This window comes from Mustela nivalis (assembly GCF_964662115.1).
Source record: "Mustela nivalis genome assembly, chromosome: 5".
NCBI lineage: Eukaryota > Metazoa > Chordata > Mammalia > Carnivora > Mustelidae > Mustela > Mustela nivalis.
Window position 1 is genome coordinate 154,087,653 of NC_139024.1, and position 14,026 is coordinate 154,101,678.

Consider the following 14,026-nt stretch of genomic DNA (forward strand, 5'->3'; position numbering starts at 1 on the left):
GTAGTCACTATGTCATGTGGAAAAGCTAATATGGAAGTAAAATCTAGGTTTCATAATTTATAGGTCAAATAATCCTAATATTGGAATGCTAAAACTGGTGGTATTTTAAGACCTATGTTTTCTAAAATACATGTACCAGTATAATTTTCATGAAGAGCCTTTTTAAATTATGCAAAAAAGATGAACATTTTCATCTCAGAACACTATTATGCATTTGTTCATTTGACTTTGAGATACCAGTAATACTTAGAATAAAAGTGTTTGGAATCCATAAGTTGTTGTTGTACCTCGTCTAAGCCATCCTCTGCCAAATCTAACATAAAAAACATTCCCTGCCAAATCTTAACATAATCCCTAACAGATGTTAACATTAGCAAGTAAGAGTGTTTCTTTTACCTTTAGGAAAAGGTTTCCAAAAAATAGTAAAGTAATCTGAAGACCATATAATAGGACAGTTATATTGTAGCCATATGTTAATATCTATTGTATGATTACAGAGAATTCTCTAATTTATTCTTCAGGTGAAATGCATCGGTTTAGAACTTCCGATGTCTCTCAAGCCACTTTGGCCAGTGTAGCCCCAGTGTTTACTGTGGTGAGTATGTATGGTACATTTGATAACTTAACACGAAGTATTTCCCATACTTACTGAGTTAACTGAGTTGGACTGGTCCACCAAGATAATACTTATTTTTTGTTTTATAGTGAATCATTGTACTTGTAAGTCCTTTCTTCTTTGTGTTTTGCCGAGCTAATGACCGGGATGTCCGCTAGATTCACTTAACAGTATCCTTGAAACTTTGCTATTGATTGACTGGAGGTTTTCTTTAATCCTAGAACCGGTTCAAATCACACCTCAGCACTTCCCACTCAAGATTTCCTTGTGAATTTATGTAAAGTCCTTGAAGGCTATTAGCCATAGGTGCTTGACCCTGTGCTATGCAATGTAATAAATGCAGAAGTATTTTGAAGGCAGTGAAGTGTAATTTTTAAGAGTGGATGCTTTGAAGGTTCATGATCCCTGCAACTGTCTCTGAAAAGCTTCAGGAGAAAATAAGAAATAATGTGTACCACAAACACATATTCTCGAAAGAAAAAAATTGGGCCATTGGGGCAAAATATTAGCAATATTAACAAAAATATTAGCAAAATAATTAGCATTCTAGATGAAAGTCACAGGGGAATTGGTTGTAAGATATTCTTGCAACTTTTTTGTTGGGCTTTACTTTTTTCAAAAAACAAAAAAGTTGAATTAAAAAAAGTAATGTGCTTGTTCTAAACTAGCATCCCTAAATTCAGATCTCAGCTGTGCCTCTTACTATTAATTTGGTGGACCTGAACAGGGTATGGTAACATTTTTATGCCTTTGTTTTCTCATCTGTAAACTAGGGGTGATAGTGCCTACCTTATCAAATTGTTGTGAGCTGTAAATTAACTCACACTGTATGTAAAATCCTCACCCATGTAAGCGTTCAATATATATATTAGCCATCATCATCATCATTATATAGGCTTATTTACATAAGTTTATTTTCTTTATAAACTATACAAAAACATAACCTCCAGAATTACATGTGAAAGTCATCACTGTTATTCAGTGTTCTAGAACATTTGGCCAGTTTGGTTAAGAATAGATTCAAATATTAAATATTGAAAGAAGATTCTTTGCAGGGGAAGTCATTGTATACCAAGAACACCTAAGAAAATTAGTTGATACTATTTGCTGTGAATTGTGTAAGACTGATGAATCAGACCTGTACCCCAGAAACAAGTAATATATAAATTTTTAAAAAAGAAAGAAAATTAGTTAATACTGTTTGAAATGAGAGCTTGCTAATCAGCTCATTCTACATGATGTTACTTTACAAGATAGACATTTAAAAAAACAGTTTGTATGATTTTTTTATCAGAAAATATCTCATTAAAGAAAAATGGTGAAGATAAATACTGAGATGCAAAAATAGTCATGTTGAGTTGAAAATGGAGCAGAGAGTGCAGAAAAGTAGGACATGAATATATATGAGTAGGAAAAGTCTGGGAGGACATTCAGTAAAATACTGGTATCGTTTTCTCTAAAATTTATCTTCATGTGATGTATTTTTATTTCAAATTTTCTGCAGCAGATACATTATTTGTGAAATAAATTTGAGGAAAGTTAGCCTATTACACAAAATAAAGTTTCTTTTGATATAATTTGCCTTTAACACTGATGGCTTATGGTACTCATACTGATCTTTGCTCAAGAAAAACAAGCTACAATATGCACTGTGGGGTTTTCTTCTGTTGCTGTTAACAGAGCACGCATACATTCCCATGGTAGTGACCCAGCACGTGTAACTTCAGCTATACCTTAGAGTCTTTCCGAACATGCATACTTAGTAGTAATTAATAATTAATAATTTAGTAATAATTTAGTAGTACATTCCAGCACATATTCAAACTTGACAAGTATTCAATACTTGTGGACAAGTAAATATATTTTCAGAAAATAAATATATTTTCTGCTTCCTGTCCTCTCTTCAAAAAGCCAGAAGAGGCCTTTTCTGTAAATCTTTGTTGATTCTGCAACACTTACCAGAGAGACTTCATAGCCTCCAGTACTTAGAGTCACAGGATAAGCCACATGTGGTCTCACTCTGTTCAGAAGGCTAATGGATAGGAAATGTGAAGGACAGCATCAGGTGTTTCCTCTTCCAGAGAAGTCCTTGCAGCCATCCAGTGGCTTCTCTGGACCTTGTTTGACAGTTCAGGTACAAGGAGTTGATGTTCTTAAAGGTGGGTGTGAGTTCCACCTTAGCTTAGAATCCCTGTGCCTTTTAGTGCTGCTGTCTCTTGTAATCATCTACAAGGCCCATGCAGGGTTCCTGCAAGAAACATGGCCAGTTATAAAAGCCACCCCACCGAGGCAGAAGCAGAGGGATGGCTTCCTATCTGTAATTCTTTCATAGTCTTCCTTGTCCCATGAAATCTACCAGGCATTGGGCATTTTTACCATGAGCAATGTTGCCTAGTAACACAGCTGATACTCCTTTATCAGATTTCCGGGGGAACCAAGACAGAAAGTTAATCAAAGGTTACATTTGTCCTAGCAGAAGAAAAAGGCGTTCTTTTAACCCTTAACTCATAACCGAATTTAACCTAAAGAAGCAGTTAAGGCTTACCTGTGCACTTCCGCGTTTGGGAGCTCTCATAATACCATAACTGGTGTAATACTATAAAGAGCATACTCATTTGGGAGAAAATAATATTTTGTTTTTATTTTCTCTCTTCAGACAAAATTTGACAAAGAAGGAAATGTTACTTCTTTTGGTGAGTGTCTTTCATTATCTTATAAACCACTTTTTAAAAATCAGTGAATGAGTGAATCTCATGGAAATCAAGAAATTGCAGTGTTTTGAGTAGCATATTCTCTGTGTGTAGGGGTGTATTGAAAAAGATCTATCCTCTGCGTTTGTCCACTAGTCCTAATTGGAACTGGCAACACCTGGACTGTGCGTGTTCTCCCAGAATTGGTTTCTGGTTTTTAACAGGAGCACTTTCTCTCTAACAGAAAGTTAAAGGAACTTTTTTAGTCTCCCTTTCCACACCCTAGTCCTCATGTACAGCTCCTGTTCCACATTTGAGGCAGATTTATGTAATACTGCTGACGTTGCGATGGCAATGAGGGACAAGACTGGAGGGACAGGGCACTAGATGGCACTCTGCTGCTGATGGTGCTTACGGACAGTGGCTTTGTAAAAGGGAACTAAGCATCACTTTACTCTCTGACCTCAGATGCAGGCTTCATTCAGATTTCCCATGAGCTTCCAGCCCCATGATCCTGTTCCTGCTGCTGCTGAGATCCTGGTGGGAAATTTGGGGTATTTTTGGCCCATGATCTCCTTCAAATGACCGTTCTACTTAGTGCTCTGTCGCAGGTGTGATTGGACACTACAACTATACCTGCTACTTCAATCACTTCTTGAGTTTCTTCATCCATTATGCTTTCTCTTGGGTAATAAGGTTAGTTTTCAGGTGGGAGAATCTAGTGAGAAAACCAACTGTCTTCTTGTTTTGTATTAGTCCAAGAACCAAGAAAATTGAATTCTCTGTTCACAGATTTAAAATACTGAAGATAGAAAACATTGGAAATGTAGTTCTGTATAATCTGTATTTTTAAAAAATGACCTGTCTCTGGAGCTAGAAATTGGTATTGTAAGTTATAATTGTGTGTGGCTGTGGTTTTTTTTACTGGTCCCAAGAGACCTCTAAATGCAAAGGAATTTTATGAAGTATGAATAAGATGAAAAAAGAATTATTAGGGTTTGACCAAATTTTTATGTTTTTGAGGTAACAATGGCTATTAAGACTCCTTTTGGCTTGTTTCTGGTAGTAGAAAATGATGGTGGGAGGGGTGCTCTGATACTAACGTCTTCCATTAATTGGTTTGGCCCACTTGTTTTGTTAAAAATATTTCTTTTATAGAAAAGAAGAAAACTGACTTATATCAAGAATTGGGTCTGCAAGCCAGAGATTTGAGGTTTCAGCATGTGATGAGCATCACAACCAGAAACAATAGGATTATCATGAGAATGGAGGTAAAGGACTTTATGTCATCTACGTTTCTCACTGGAGTCTTTAAAAGGTTACTTCTTAGCCATCTTGAGCAGGATCTACGTTAAAAGCAATTCAATGAAATGGCTGTGTGAAACATAGGATACTTTATATTATAACATGTCATTATAGTGTAACTCCTCTTTCGTGGATTCTATATGTGAAAGGCATAACTGTGCTCTGTTTTATGTAGGAAAAGTTACGAGTGCAGTCTCTGTCCTTTCTCACTGCTTGAATTTGGGCTCTAGTTTCTGAAATGATAAGAGAAAGAATCATGATTTATAATAGACATGTTCAGTTGTATACAGTTACATGTCATCATAGTATAAGCTCAGCTACCAAGAACATCGTGGTTCTCCAAATAGACCAGGAATATCCCCTGAAGTTTATCATTTTAACTTAAATTTTTATTTTAACTGAAAGCTTCTTAAAATAAATTGTATCTTCCCCTGCCTACTGAGAGTAGACTAAATATAATTTGACTTTATGTAGTGATTAAGAATAAATTTGAACCTATGTAATTTTAGTGAGCTAAAGTCTAGGGTTCAGAAATAGTTGAGACATGGTTCTTGATGGTGTGGGCCCTGCAGTAAACATCAGACTTCCTTTCTCCCCCGCCCCCTTTTTTTTTTTTTTTAAGATTTAAGATTTTATTTATTTGAGAGAGACAGAGACTGCAAGCATGAATGGGAGGAGAGGCAGAGGAAGAAGCAGACTCCCCGCTCACCGGAGACCCAACATGGGGCTTGTTTCCAGGACCCTGAGTATGTGGCCTGAATCAAAGGCAGATGCTTAAGCAACTGAGCCATCCAGGCACCCCTGAAATCAGTTGCATTTCTATACACTAACAATGGAGCAGCAGAAAGGAAAATTCAGAAAACTCCCATTTATAACTGTACCAAAAATAATAAAATACTTAGAAATAAACTTAACCAAGGATGTGAAAGACGTGTGCTCTGAAACTATAAAACACTGATGAAAAATTCAAGATGACTCAAAGACATGGAAAGATACTATGTGTTATGGATTGGGAGGATAAGTATTGTTTAAATGTCTGCACCGCCCAAAGCAGTCTGCAGATTTAATGTAGCCCCTATCAAAATACCAACAGCGTTTTTATTACATTTTTAAATTTTATTTATCCATTTGAGAGAGAGAGCATGAGCAGGATGAGGGGCAGAGAGAGAAGCAGATTCCCTCCCTGAGCAGGGAGCCCAACGCAGGGCCCAGTCCTGGGACTACAGGATCATGACCTAAGCTGAAGGCAGATGCTTAACTCAGCCACCCAGGCGCCCCTAAGTTTTATTTTAATCACCAATGCTCCTCATAACAAGTGTACTTCTTAATATCCATGATATTCCCCCCCCCACACCCCCACCTACCTCCCCTCTGGTAACTATTAGTTTGCTCTCTATAGTCAAGAGTCAACTTCTTGGTTTGTCTCCCTTATTCCCCCTTTGCTCCTTTGCTTTCTTTCCTAAATTCCATTTATGAGTGAAATCATCTGGTATTTGTCCTGACTTACTTCGTGTAGCATTGTACTTCTAGCTCCATTCCTGTCTGTGCAAATGGCAAGGTTCCATTCTTTTTTTATGTCTGAATAATACTCCATGATACACATATACTACATCTTCTTTATCCATTCATCAACCAGTGGATATTTGGACCACTTCCATATCTTGGCTATGTAAATACTGCTGCTGTAAATATGGGAGTACATCTCTCTCTTTGAATCTGTATTTTGTATTCTCTGGTAAATAACCAACAGTGCAATTGCTGGATCATAGTGTAGCTCTATTTTTACCTTTTTTTTTTTTTTTTTTTTTTTTTTTTTAAGATTTTATTTGTTCATTTGACAGAGATCACAAGTAGGCAGAGAGGCAGGCAGAGAGGAGGGGAAGCAGGCTTCCTGCTGAGCACAGAGCAGATGCGGGGCTCTATCCCAGGACCCTGAGTGCATGACCTGAGCTGAAGGCAGAGGCTTTAACCCACTGAGCCACCCAGGTCACCCTATTTTTACCTTTTTTGAGGGACCACTACACTGTTTTCCACAGTGGCTGCACTAGTTTGCATTCCTACCAACAGTGCACGAGGGTTCCTTTTGCTCCATATGATTGGCAGCACCTATTGTTTTTTTGTTGATTTTAGCCATTCTGTGAGGTGTGAGGTGGTATCTCTTCATATTTTTGGTTCGCATTTTCCTGATAATACGTGATAATGAGCATTTTTTCATGTGTCTTTTGTTGGCCATCTGGATATGTTCTTTGGAGAAATGTCTGTTCATGTCTTCCACCCATTTTTAATTGGATTATTTGGGTTTGGGGTGTTATATCAGTTCCTAATATGTTTTCGATACTATCTCTTCATCAGATATATCATTTGCAATAAGTTCTTCCATTCTGTAGGTTACCTTTTAGTTTTGCTCAGTATTTCCTTTGCTGTGCAGAAGCTTTATTTTTATGTAGTCCCAATAGTTTATTTTTGCTTTTGTTTCCTTACCTCGGGAGACATGTCTAGAAAGATGTTACTATAGCCAGTGTCAGAGAAATTACTGCCTGTGTTCTCTTCTAGGATTTTTGTGGTTTCAGGTCTCATATTTAGGTCTTTAATTCATTTTTAATTTATTTCTGCGTGTGGTGTAAGAAAGTGGTCCATTTCATTTTTTTGGATGAGGCTATCAGTTGTCCCAAACCATTTATTGAAGAGACGGTCTTTTTTCCATTGAATATTTTTTTCCTGCTTTGTCGAAGATAAGTTGACCATATAGTTGTGGGTCCAGTTCTGGGTTTTCTATTCCTTTCCATCAATCAGTGTGTCTGTTTTTTGTGCCAGTACCATATTGTCTTGATGACTACAGCTTTGTAATAGAGCTTGAAGTCTGGAATTGTAATGCCCCAGCTTTGTTTTTCTTTTCCAGATTGTTTTGGCTATTCAGGGTCTTTGTGATTCCATACAAATTTTAAGATTGTTTGTTCCAGTCCTGGGAAAAGTGCAATTGGTATTTTGATAGGGATTGCATTAAATCTGAGGTTGCTTTGGGTAATACAGAGATTTTAACAGTATTTGTTCTTCCCAAACCATGGGCGTGGAATGCCTTTCCATTTCTTCGTGTCTTCTTCAGTTTCTTTCATAAGGGTTCTGTAGTTTTCAGAGTACAGGTATTTTACTTCTTTGGTTAGGTTTATTCCTAGGTATCTTAATGGTTTTTGGTGCAGTTGTGAATAGGATTGTTTTCTTTTCTTTTCTTTTTAAGATTTTATTTATTTATTTGACAGAGATCACAAGTAGGCAGAGAGGCAGGCAGAGAGAGAGAGAGGAGGAAGCTTCCCAATGCAGGGTTCGATCCCAGGACCTTGAGATCATGACCAGAGCCGAAGGCAGAGGTTTAACCCACTGAGCCACCCAGGTGCCCCAGGATTGTTTTTCTTAATTTCTCTTGCTGCTGCTTAATTAATGGTATATAGAAATAAGAGAGATTTCTGTACATTGGTTTTGTATTCTGCAACTTTTGAATTCATGTATCAGCTCTAGCAGGTTTTGGTGGTCTTTAAGGGTTATTTATTTATTTATTTATTTACTTATTTTTTATTTTTTTAAAGATTTTATTTATTTATTTGACAGAGAGAGATCACAAGTAGGCAGAGAGGCAGGCAGAGAGAGAGAGAGGAGGAAGCAGGCTCCCTGCCGAGCAGAGAGCCCGATGCGGGACTCGATCCCAGGACCCTGAGATCATGACCTGAGCCGAAGGCAGCGGCTTAATCCACTGAGCCACCCAGGCGCCCCTTAAGGGTTTTTTATATATAGTATCATGTCATCACAAATAGTGAAAATTTTACTTCTTCCTTACCAATTTGGATGCTTATTTTCCTTTTTGTTGTCTGATTACTGTGGCTAGCACTTTAGTGCTGTGTTGAGTAAAAGTGGTGGGGCTGGATCTTATCTTGTTCCTGATCTTAGGGAAAAAGCATAGCTTTTTGAGTATGATGTTTGCTGTGGGTTTTTCATATTTGGCCTTTTATGTTGAGGTATGTTTCCTCCACAAAGGTGGAGGGTTTTTATCATGAGTGGATATTGTATGCTGTCGAGTGCTTTTTCTGCATCTATTGAAATGATCATAGGGTTTTTATCCTTTCTCTTGTGAACGTGATATATCACATTGAATGATTTGTGAATATTGAATCAATTTTACATCCCAAGAATAAATCCCACTTGATCGTGGCGAATGATTATTTTAATGTATTTTTAATGTATATTGAATTTGATTTGCTAGTAGTTTGTTGAGAATTTTTGCATCTGTGTTCATCAGAGATATTGGCCTTTGGTTCTGTTTGTGTGTGTGTGTGTGTGTGTGTGTGTGTGTGTGTGTGTGTATGTAGTAATTTTATCTGGTTTTGGTGTCAGGATGATAGTGGCCTCATAGAATGAATCTGGAAGTTTTCCTTTTCCTTTTTTTGAATACTTTGAGAGGAATGGATAATAATTTTTCTTTAAGCATTTGGTAGACTGCCTGTGAAGCCATCTGGTTCTGAACTTTTGTTTGTTGGGAGTTTTTTTGATTACTGATTCAATTTCATTGTTGGTAATTAATCTGTTCAAATTTTCTATCTTATCTGTTTCAATTTGGGTATTAGTTTCTAGGAACTTACACATTTCTTCTAGGCTATGCAGTTTGGCATAAGTTTTCCTGATATTCTCTTAAAATTGTTTGTATTTTGGGTGTTGGTTATTATTTCTCCTCTCTCATTTGATACTATTTTTGGTTCTTTCTCTTTTTTTCTTGATGAGTCTGCCAAGGGTTTATCTATTTTACTGATTTCCGCCCCCCCAAGAAAACAGTTACTGGTTTTATTAATTTGTTCTGTTGCGTTTTTAGTTTTTATATCATTTATTTCTGCTCTAATCTTTTTTATTTTCTATTTTTGCTGGCTTTAGACTTTGCTTGTTATTCTTTTTCTAGTTCCCTTAGGTGTAAGATTAGGTTGAGATTTTTCTTGCTTCTTGAGGAAGACCTGTATTGCTCTATACTTCCTTAGGACCACTTTTGCTGTATCCCAAAAGTTTAGAGCCTCTATTTTCATTTTCCTTTGTTTCCATGTACCTTTTTATATTTAAATATTTCCTGGTTGACCCATTCATTGTTTATGAACATATATTTGTGTTCTTTCCAGATGTCTTCTTGTGGTTGATTTCTAGTTTCATAGCACTGTGGTCAGTAGAGATATCAGTATGACTTCAGTCTTTTTTAATTTGTTGAGGCTTGTTTTGTAGCCTAATATATGATCTGTTCTGGAGAATGTTCCACACACACTCGAAAAGGATGTGTATTCAGCTCTTTTAGGATGTAATGTTCTGTATATATCTGTTAAATCCACCTGGCCCATCTGTTAATTGAAGGCATTGTTTCCTTATTGATTTTCTGTTTAAAGGATCTGTCCCTTAATGTGAGTAGGGTGTTAAAGTCCCCTATTATTATTGTATTAGTATCATTTACGTTCTTTATGTTTTTATTCACTGGGTGCTCCCAAATAACATGTTGGGTGCATAAATATTTAAATTGTTACATCTTCTTGTTGGATTGTCCCTTATCATATACTGTTCTTCTTTGTCTCACATTATAGTCTTTTTTTTTTTTTTAATTTTTATTAACATAGAATGTATTATTAGCCCCAGGGGTACCGGTCTGTGAATCACCAGGTTTACACACTTCACAACACTCACCATAGCACATACCTTCCCCAATGTCCATAATGCAACCACCCTCTCTCTACCCTCCTCTCCCCAGCGACCCTCAGTTTGTTTTATAAGATTAAGAGTCTCTTACGGTTTGTCTCCCTCCCAATCCCATCTTGTTTAATTTATTCTTTTCTTACCCCCCAAGCCGCCCATGTTGCCTCTAACGTCCTCCTATCAGGGAGATCATATGATAATTGTCTTTCTCTGATTGACTTATTTTGCTAAGCACAATACCCTCTAGTTCCATCCATGTCATCGCAAATGGCAAGATTTCATTTCTTTTGATGGATGCATAGTATTCCATTTGTGTGTGTGTGTGTGTGTGTGTGTGTGTGTATTTACACACCACATCTTCTTTATCCATTCATCTGTTGATGGGCATCTAGGTTCTTTCTAATTGTGGACATTGCTGCTATAAACATTTGGGTGCACGTGCCCCTTCAGATCACTACATTTGTATCTTTAGGGTAAATACCTAGTAGTGCGATTGCTGGGTCATAGGGTAGCTCTATTTTCAACTTTTTGAGGAACCTCCATTTTGTTCTCCAGAGTGGTTGTACCAGCTTGCATTCCCACCAAAAGTGTAAGAGTGTTCCCCTCTCTCTGCATCCTTGCCAGCATCTGTCGTTTCCTGACTTGTAAATTTTAGCCATTCTGACCAGTGTGGGGTGGTATCTCATTGTGGTTTTGATTTGTATTTCCCTGATGCTGAGTGATGTGGAGCACTTTTTCATGTGTCTGTTGGCCATCTGGATGTTATCTTTGCAGAAATGTCTGTTCATGTCCTCTGCCCATTTCTTGATTAGATTATTTGTTCTTTGGGTGTTGAGTTTGATAAATTCTTTATAGATTTTGGATACTAGCCCTCTATCTGATATGTCGTTTGCAAATATCTTCTCCCATTCTCTCAGTTGTCTTTTGTTTTTTTTGTTGTTTAAATTTTTTTTTTAAAGATTTTATTTGTTTATTTGACAGAGATCACAGGTAGGCAGAGAGAGAGAGAGAGAGAGCAGGCTCCCTGAGAGAGAGAGAGAGAGAGAGAGAGAGAAGCAGGCTCCCTGCCGAGCAGAGAGCCCTTTGTGGGACTCCAACCCAGGACCCTGAGATCATGACCTGAGCCGAAGGCAGCAGCTTAACCCACTGAGCCACCCAGGCGCCCTGTCTTTTGGTTTTGATGACTGTTTCCTTTGCTGTGCAGAAGATTCTGATCTTGATGAAGTCCCAATAGTTCATTTTTGCCCTTGCTTCCCTTGGCTTTGGCGACGTTCCTAGGAAGAAGTTGCTGTGATTGAGGTCGAAGAGGTTGCTGCCTGTGTTCTCCTCAAGGAGTTTGATGGATTCCTTTCTCACATCAAGGTCCTTCATCCATTTTGAGTCTATATTCGTGTGGTGTAAAATGGTCTAGTTTGATTTTTCTGCATGTGGTTGTCCAATTTTCCCAACACCTTTTATTGAAGAGACTGTCTTTTGTCCATTGGACATTCTTTCCTGTTTGGTCGAAGATTAGTGGGCCATAGAGTTGAGGGTCTATTTCTGGGCTCTCTATTCTGTTCCATTGATCTATGTGTCTGTTTTTGTGCCAGTACCATGCTGTCTTGATGATGACAGCTTTGAAATAGAGCTTGAAGTCTGGAATTGTGATGCAACCAACTTTGGCTTTCTTTTTCAATATTCCTCTGGTTATTCAAGGTCTTTTCTAGTTCCATATAAATTTTAGGATTGTTTGTTCCATTTCTTTGAAAAAATGGATGGGATTTTTGATAGGGATTGCACTAAATGTGTAGATTGCTTTAGGTAGCATAGACATTTCCACAATATTTGTTCTTCCAATCCATGAGCTTGGAACATTTTTCCATTTCTTTGTGTCTTCCTCAATTTCTTTCATGAGTACTTTATAGTTTTCTGAGTACGGATTCTTTGCCTCTTCGATTAGGTTTATTCCTAGGTATCTTATGGGTCTGGGTGCAATTGTAAATAGGATCAACTCCTTAATTTCTCTTTCTTCTGTCTTGTTGTTGGGGTATAGAAATGCAACTGATTTCTGTGCATTGATTTTTATATCCTGACACTTTACTGAACTCCTGTACAAGTTCTAGCGAATTTAGAGTGGAGTCTTCTGGGTTTTCCACATCAAGTATCACATCATCTGCAAAGAGTGATCGTTTGACTTCCTTTTTGCTGATTTGGATGCCTTTAATTTCTTTTTCTTGCCTAATTGCTGAGGCTAGGACTTCTAGTACTATGTTGAATAGCAGTGATGATAATGGATATCCCTGCCTGTTCCAGAACAGCTCTCAGTTTTTCTCTATTGAGAATGATATAAGCAGTGGGTTTTTCATAGATGGTTTTGATGATATTGAAGTATGTATACCCTTTATCCCTATGCTTTGAAGAGTTTTGATCAGGAAAGGATGTTGTATTTTGTCAAATGCTTTTTCAGTATCTATTGAGAGTATCCTATGGTTCTTATTCTTTCTTTCATTAATGTATTGTATCACACTGATTGATTTGTGGATGTTGAAATAACCTTGCAATCCTGGGATAAATTCCACTTGGTTGTTGTAAATAATGTACTCTTTTTAATGTTCTGTTGGGTCCTGTTGGCTAGTATTTTGGTGAGAATTTTCGCATCTGTGTTCATGAAGGATATTGGTCTGTAATTCTCTTTTTTGATGGGATCTTTGTCTGATTTGGGGATCAAGGTAATTCTGGCCTCATAAAATGAGTTTGGAAGTTTTCCTTCCATTTCTATTTTTTTGGAACAGTTTCAGGAGAATAGGAATTAATTCTTTAAATATTTGGTAGAATTCCCCTGGGAAGCCTGTCTGGCCCCAGGCTCTTGTTGTTTGGATATTTTTGATGACTGCTTCAATCTTCTTACTGGCTATGGGTCTGTTCAGGTTTTCTATTTCTTCCTGGTTCAGTTGTGGTAGTTTATATGTCTCTAGGAATGCATCCATTTCTTCCAGATTGTCAAATTTGCTGGCGTATAGTTGCTCATAATATGTTCTTATAATTGTTTGTATTTCTTTGGTGTTGGTTGTGATATCTCCTCTTTCATTCATGATTTTATTTATTTGGGTCCTTTCTCTTTTCTTTTTAATAAGTCTGGCCAGAGGGGCGCCTGGGTGGCTTACTGGATTAAAGCCTCTGTTTTTGGCTTAGGTCATGATTCCAGGGTCCTGGGATCGGGCCTGGCATCGGGCTCTCTGTGCGGCGGGGAGCCTGCTTCCTCCTCTCTCTCTGCCTGCCTCTCTGCCTACTTGTGATCTCTGTCTGTCAAATAAATAAATAAATAAATAATCTTAAAAAAAAAAAAGTCTGGCCAGAGGTTTATCAATCTTATTAATTCTTTCAAAGAACCAGCTTCTAGTTTCATTGATTTGTTCTATTATTTCTTTGGTTTCTATTTCATTGATTTCTGGCCTGATCTTTATTATTTCTCTTCTTCTGCTGGGTTTAGGCTTTCTTTGTCGTTCTTTCTCCAGCTCCTTTAGTTGTAGGGTTAGGTTGTATATTTGAGACCTTTCTTGTTTCTTTTTTTTTTTTTTTTTTTTAAGATTTTATTTTTTTATTTGACAGAGATCACAAGTAGGTAGAGAGGCAGGCAGAGAGAGAGAGAGAGGAGGAAGCAGGCTCTCTGCTGAGCAGAGAGCCCGATGCGGGGCTCAATCCCAGGACCCTGAGATCATGACCTGAG

General features: G+C 37.5%; 1 protein-coding gene across 3 annotated transcripts in view; it reads left to right on the top strand.

Moving 5' to 3' along the window:
• The window catches only part of MRS2 (magnesium transporter MRS2), a 38,593-nt gene that overhangs the window by 1,501 nt on the left and 23,066 nt on the right, over positions 1-14,026 (top strand). For all 3 annotated transcript variants that reach the window (XM_082731491.1, XM_082731492.1, XM_082731493.1), the window contains exons 2-4: positions 522-595; positions 3,273-3,309; positions 4,465-4,577. In XM_082731491.1, the coding sequence (XP_082587617.1) occupies positions 522-595; positions 3,273-3,309; positions 4,465-4,577 (224 nt within the window). The remainder of the gene's footprint in view (positions 1-521; positions 596-3,272; positions 3,310-4,464; positions 4,578-14,026) is intronic.